The following is a 7,045-nucleotide window of genomic DNA, read 5'->3' on the forward strand; positions in this document are numbered from 1 at the left end:
AGATAACGACGCTAGAAACCAGTCGCAGTTATCATATTTGGAGACGACCATGACTACAACACAGCATACAGCACATTTGATACGTTCTATGACGGCAACAACTGTCCCGGATAATCAATTCAAAGCCGTTAATGAGTGGAGCCCAGTCAAAGTCTACACTGTCTGAGACAGAATACAACAAAATCCGACCTCAACCAACACTTGTAAAGTCTGGACTTCATCCAGTCAGTTTGATACTAGGTTGGTAAACAGAAAACCTCCTGGTAATGCCTTTACTGAACAATTTCTCGCCCGAGTCCGCGTCGCGTCACATAGTCAAGAATGGTGGGTGGCGGCATTGGACCCTCAATGAAAATGTTGATTATCTGATGAATCGCAGTCACTCTTTGAGTACCTTTCTCACTCTGTTGTTTCTCATTCCTCTGTCTCTTGCATTTCGTTTGTCAAATGATGTACATAAATTAGGGTCACTCCCACCCACATGGATGGTTAAGTAGACTCAGAGGGAATTGACATCAGTCTTACTGTTGGCATCCAACTCCTCTGATACTTGTGACATGCTACATAACCTGCAATAATTCAACAGAAAAAGCCGGTTGGTGGAGGATTCGATAAGGCATACAACGAACGAAATCTTGATGGATTATGTTCACCCTTTTCACAAGATGGGCAACCTGGAATCGCACCTATGCGACTGGACAAGTTCAACTTCACTATCACAAGGAGTGGCAACAGTTACACTAAGTTGCTTACCCTTCGGTTATCAGAGAAACTACAATATTGATTCTATCTATATCAGGACGATCGAGTCCTACAAGACGCAGTGGCTCTTGTGTCAACCTCGCTCCATCTAGAACCTCGACTTGTTTGTCTTCAGGTCGGACGTACAGAGTTTGGCCATCGCTTCACTATTCCAATGAGCACATGTCGTTCCGTAAGGTGTTCGATAACTAAAAGAATGACTACGTGGCTTTTTGTACCTCCCTACCTGGATGCACAAAACTACCTACTTACCTACCGTGCTCTATTGCTATGATTGCAACTAAAGCTCTTGGAATCCTGTACAACTCGTTGCCAATTAGCTGACTGGGACACAGTAGTTTCGAATACGGCCTCAAGCGAAGTTATCATGCAAAGGCTGCAGCAGCAGTATCCGTCGATAGTATTTCTGACACGAGAATGATCAAGGCAGGAAGGCACGCTGCGTACCTCCAAAGCTAAGACAGGCCTAGAGTTCATAGAGTAATCCGATCAAGAACAACGAAAGACAAGACAAGGGATATGCACCGGCACCGTTATGGGCGGCGTGGTTTCAGTGCACAAACGAAGGGCACTGGGTGTATTGTCAACGAGGGTAGTATAGGTAGATACTCCCTGGGATCGCGAGTGCGCTAGTGGTAATACGAGAAACGATAGGTACCAGGAGTTTACTACTTGAAAGCCAGGAGGATAGATTGGCGAGAAGCCAAGTACTATACGTGAGCCCTGACGACAGGCTTAGGACCTCATTTTGTCCATGGAGCTTGACGGAAAAATGACTCGTAGTAGACGAATTTGGTAACACATACTCCGTACTCTGCACTTTTCATCTGCCTCTGCTAGAGATTATTCGGCCATGATCACGAGCTCTGGGGCACGCCGCTCTGCATGATTCTAGTATCAGCAGCATTGCGAAAGCCCTTCGCCTTGAATGGCGTTTGTCATATCATATCGGAGACGTTGATCCGTACGAGTATGAGTAGGCCATCCAGTCCAGGCATCAAAGAGTCAAGACTCCTTGGGCCCAAGTAGGAGTATGTACGGAGTATTTACTCGTACTTACTTACCTATTTGGGGCTAGGCCTGCCTAGGGCAAGAGAATCCCGTAACCCATAAACAAGTCTTCGCTCCACCCTGGCTTTTAAAATCATTCCTCTGTAAACTTTCGATCTCTCTCTGGCGTCTTCCTCTCGTAGATCCAGCGATACAATTGTACAATTACAAAGCAACTACCGTCGGACGATGTATCAGTTTCTCGTAATCCTTACAGCTTAGCAAATGTGAACTGAAGTTCTAGACTTGCTGATCATACTCAAGACTGCAAGAGTCTTGGAGAGTCGGCACTCACCTACGGACTGGGCTTCTCATGTATATCCTCCGAGGCATCCATCCTAGGCGACAAGGACCATAAGACCATCCACGACGAACACTTCTCGGCGTACATTTGTCTCCGTGTTCCGGTACTGGACGCTCAGAAGCTCTGTGGCGCGTGCCGGCGAAGGTGGATGCACACGGCGAGCATCTCCTTGAACCGGGCGACGGAGGCGAGGTAGCCATTGACCTTTTCCAGGTCAAACGATCCATCCCGGAGCAAAAGGGTACTCTTACCTCTTCCTCATCCTCTCTGGTGGTCGGAAATCTTCCAAGCCAGACGTGCCCGAGAACGTGCGTCCTCCGCTGGGTCAAATCCATGTCTTCTTCACGCCGGCAACCGGCCCACTCGCAAGGCCCTTCGTTCCGCGTATGTCGGGAAATCACGTGGTACGCGACAATACCGGCGCTGTCGAAGGCCCTCGTGCATTTTCTCCACGGACACTGGAACTTCAAGCCGGGACATGACAGGATGGTCTCCCTAAGAATGTCTCCTTCCCATTCTTGCACGTCGTCGACTTGCTGGCCTGGGCCGGTCCTCTGGTTCTCGTCCATCAGGCTCCAATTCCCACTCTGTTGAATTTGTTTGATTCTTAGTTCACGACGGACGCCTGGACGCGCCCTCTGGTTTGGCCCCGGATGCGAAGACGGTGTCGTTCGCGATACGCCTTCCGAAACCCCGCCCCAGTGTTCAACAACGTGTGCTTCGTCCACAGCGATCAATATCAGGCGCTTTCTCTGTTGAGGAGTATTTTCCTGAAAGATTTCTTGAGTATAATCTCTGCGCTGACGAGTACAAGGGTGTAGTGACAGGCCTTGATCTGGTCCCGGAGTTGCTGGGTGTTGGTGTTTCGATTCACCACACAAGCATTGCAGCCTTCAATACCATTGATACGGCGGACTTGAACATCCTCTAGGGCGAGTAGAGGCATGATCAGCAGGCATATGCCGCCGGCTTCGAAGAGCGACAGAGACTGGAAAATCAAGCTCTTGCAAAAACCAGTCTTCGCTACTGGAATGAGATCTTTCTTATCGCGCAAGTGCTCGATAGTACGACGGTCGTCTCGGATTGTTGCGCTCTTCGATGCCCAATTACCTTCACTGGGTTCGAGCCATTCATGGCCGCGGTCCTTGGCCTGTGGCAGATGTGATCGTCGCGGACGTGGTGCACCAGGGCCAGAGCGTGCACGAAACCTCGTCTCTTGGTGCAACCTGCCCACTCGCACCGAGGGGGCTGGCTCTCACGGAGATGCTGAATTCTTACGTGGGCATCCAGCTGAAACGGCGTTTTCATTTCGTTGCAGCATCCCTTCCAACGGCATCGGGATGGATCCGGGCCGTCTGAAGGGTCGGAGCCGCTGAGCGTTGTCACTGGCGGTGTTGCAGCCCCCGATCTCACTGATCCACTTGGGTTGTTTGCTTCCTCGTGAGGCCGCTGGGTGGGAGTGTCTGGGGCGGGTATATACTGCCGCGGCGTTTCGGGCAACGGTTGCGAGGATCGACCTGCGCTGCTGGTTTCCTCGCGAGGCCGCTTGGTGGGTGGGTGTGGACTGCCGCGGCGTTTCAGGCACGGGTTGCGAGGACCTGCCCGCGCTGCTGGCTTCCTCGCGCTGCTGTTTGCTGGGTGTGACAGAAGAGCCTGGTGATAGAAGAGCCTGGGGACTGTTGCGTAGCCATTGTTGTTGATTTCTTTTTGTCGTTTTGAAGCAGATGCTGCCTCTGGGTCGTATACCACGCCTGATATTCGAGATAGTTCCGGTGCTGGCCATGTTGGGTTCTTTATTCTCAGTTCCCTGGTCTTTGATGTAGAGCATGAGAGACTCGAGGAACGGAATTAGCGCAGGCCCAATCGTCGGAAATTTTCCGATGATTTCGTTCCATATCATATTCTTTGGACGGTTCCGGGACGTGACGTATCCATAGAGTTTCCAATGTCTCCACTGGTGCTGAGAGCCGTAAACCCGAACAGACATCAATGCGAAAGAGTCTTCATCCGCGTCCTGGTCGATTGCCACTGTTGATTCCGGCGGCGGTGTTTGCGAAGCCGACGCGGTCTGTCTCGATACCGGTGCATTGTTCTCGGCATCATACTGAGGCGGTCCCGACACATTGTGAGTTGGTTCCGTCAGCGGCTGTGGTTCCTCCGATTTAGCCCGGAGTCGCCACGCAGTATCGTCTCTCGTTCCGCCAGGACCTGTACCAGAGCGGCCGTCTCGGACAGCTTCATCGATGTGTATGTTGCCAAGCGAGGTTTTTGCACCCTCGCCTTTGTTGCTCGGGATGAGAGGAACGAGCCGACAGAATTGCTCCGCCGCTGACGTCGCGCTCCCAAATCACCAGGCGTCCTGGACTCGTCAGCAAAGACTGCTCGCGTGTTCACGTGTTCCGAGTTGGCAGACTTTCGTTCCACGCTTGACGGTTTGCTCACACCCATACTTGCCACGCTCCGCAGGAGGTCCGCCCTGTGATGGGGAGTTTTCGTGAAATAATCCGTCTATTGGTACCGCAGCAACCGCAGGTACGAGATTCAGTCGTCTCTCGTTTGACCTGTTCTGCTGCATCGAGCTTTGAATGTCTGGTCAAGCTCAAGTCTTTGCCCTGAAACGAACAAAGTGTAAGAGTTCCAAAGGCCTCAGAAGGACGAAATCGCATCGGACAAAAAAAAAATCATCACGTGATCTCCCTGCAGTTAGCCACGTGATCATCGAATGAGATGTCGAACCAATCTATCAGCTCGCGGAGAGCACGCGTATTGAGCGCCTTTTCAGCTTCAATCAGAGGATTCTGTCGAGGATCGGTCGGATGTCAATCGAGCTGGAATTGGGGGAGCCCGAAATCGGGCATTTCAAAGAGGCCGTAGTCTCTTGTTTTCTGTTCCTCTGACCACTCCGCCGGAGGGATGTTTCTCAGACGCTCGTCTCTTTCGATCCGCTGCAGCAGGACGTCGCAAAAACGGAAGCCGAAACGTTCCCAGATCTTCGGAGCGGTAGTCTTGTCTAGGGCTCCAAAGGTCAACGCCGAGAGGAACATCGGACGCAAAGCAGGACCAACTTGCAGCTCGCAGGCCTCTTCGAAACAGAACTCCCAATCATTGTTGCGGGCCAGGACTCCTGCGGCATAGCAGGCCTCTTGGAACGTGGGGTAGATGACCCCGTCGATGGTCCGTAGGATCTCGAAACTTGTCGGACCACGGACCACGGTCAGCAGGCATCGTATGTAGTAAGCCGGTTGCCTTGGGGACAGCAGGTGCATACGTCCGATCTGCTCCACAGCCCGTTGCCGTTTCTGCCAGCGTCGTTGACTGGAGGATAGGAAAAGGGTCAGTACATATTCGGACCGGAAAGGAGCAGTCGCAGGGAAATGTGCAAAGCACGTACGTCTTATTCCAAGTGTGATGCTTTGGCATCTCTTGGTATAGGAGGTTCTCATCGGAGGTTTCTTGATTGTACTCAAAAAAGGCCTGCAATTGGGACTTTTGCTTCTCGATATCGTCCAGAATCTTGTCAGGTTCCTCGTTTTCGTCTCATGTTACCGGCTGTTCGTTTGGCATATGCACGACCAATAGGAGGGACCGACGGGTGGTAGCCCATTTTGGGGAAACCAAGGACGGTCCAAGCACCTTCCATGGCACCCACCAACGGCCACTAATGTATTCAGTGATTTCGTCGATCCCCATATTGAACTCAATGGTCGCCCGATCCGAACCTTTATGCATGTACTTATGCAAGTACTTCAAAGAATTTATAGATGCGCACACTTCGACGCTGATGTGCGTATTATAAGTCGAACGAAGATAGGGACTGAAGGGGACCACCCACTCATTCTCAACTGATTTTACCTCGCCGTTGATGACGAGCTCGACTTTTGACCCGTCACGGCGTCGGTACTGTGCGTATTGGCCCGGTGTAATGGTGGTCTCGGAATTAAAAGGCTTTGGGAAGCCCCTCGAGCACGGTCGTGGCCGTCCGTCGTTGTCCAGGGAGTAGGGGGCACTGGGATTGTTATTCTGCGGGCACACGGGTAATGTATCATATGCCGTGTGACGATTTCATACAGGGTGGGTTCATTGAATGCAGAGGGGATCTCCGCAGAAACGAATTGGTCTATGTGGGCAGGATCATCCCACGGGCCCTCGAGCCAGAAGAGGGTGTGGGAGTGAGGCAGACCGCGTTTCTGCCACTCGATCACCTAAAACCATCGTTAGTGGAAAATCTGAGCGTGGCACTGAACATGTCACGGACCTGGACGTGGCCGCGATATCGACCGAATTTGCCATTCTTGAAATCTTCCAACATGGCCTTGTTTTTTAGGTAAAACACGCGAGCCACCAAATCCGGGTGATTTCTCCAATGTTGCATGGTTTCGCCCTTAGTATCTTTTAACAATTCATCTTGAATCTCTTTCCATGATGGATTTGCAGTGAACGTGACGAACGAACAGCGAAGGTTTCCCGAGTTTGCGGATATTCCGGACGCAACCGGGAAACGTAGCTGGAAGGACCCGCCTGCCAACGGCATCGGGAGCCGTACCGGGCCTGATCGCCTCGCGAGTAGTTTCATAGAGTTCCGCTTGTATTGTGTCCTGGTTGTTGTTGATAAATTCCAGCCGTTGCATTTTGCAGGACACGCACAGACCCACGATGAACTGTTGGAAAAGTCTACCGCCTCGGTGCAGAATGCTGAACGAATTTTGGCGAGGAAATAGGTGCCACCGGTAGAACATGCGCATGGTGACACGATCCCTCCTTTGGGGGTCATCTAAGAGGAGAGGGTTAGTGGGGGGAAAACATTGCGTAACGGGAAGGGGGAGTACCGGAATGGTTTATTCCTCTGAGTCGACTGTCACGGTTATGCCCTCTGCCTCCAGTCATGTAGAAGAGAACGTATTGGAGAGGAAAATAGAGAGGGTGCTCGAA

The 7,045-nt window shown here is 51.7% G+C and overlaps 2 protein-coding genes across 2 annotated transcripts; both read right to left on the reverse strand.

Moving 5' to 3' along the window:
* Positions 1 to 2,230: 2,230 nt before the first annotated feature.
* VTN31DRAFT_2059 (uncharacterized protein) lies at positions 2,231 to 2,685 on the reverse strand (the record flags this gene model as incomplete). Its single annotated transcript, XM_069402185.1, has 2 exons — positions 2,231 to 2,320; positions 2,368 to 2,685. The coding sequence occupies 2 exons, from the start codon at positions 2,683 to 2,685 to the stop codon at positions 2,231 to 2,233; spliced, it is 408 nt and encodes a 135-aa protein (XP_069257688.1).
* Positions 2,686 to 5,653: 2,968 nt separating this feature from the next.
* On the reverse strand, positions 5,654 to 6,647 carry VTN31DRAFT_2060 (uncharacterized protein; the record flags this gene model as incomplete). The annotated part of the gene is made up of 3 exons (XM_069402187.1): positions 5,654 to 6,122; positions 6,185 to 6,318; positions 6,372 to 6,647. The coding sequence occupies 3 exons, from the start codon at positions 6,645 to 6,647 to the stop codon at positions 5,654 to 5,656; spliced, it is 879 nt and encodes a 292-aa protein (XP_069257689.1).
* Positions 6,648 to 7,045: the final 398 nt, after the last annotated feature.

Source organism: Thermomyces dupontii (genome assembly GCF_041956625.1).
Source record: "Thermomyces dupontii strain NRRL 2155 unplaced genomic scaffold VTN31scaffold_10, whole genome shotgun sequence".
In the NCBI taxonomy this organism is placed as follows: Eukaryota; Fungi; Ascomycota; class Eurotiomycetes; order Eurotiales; family Trichocomaceae; genus Thermomyces; species Thermomyces dupontii.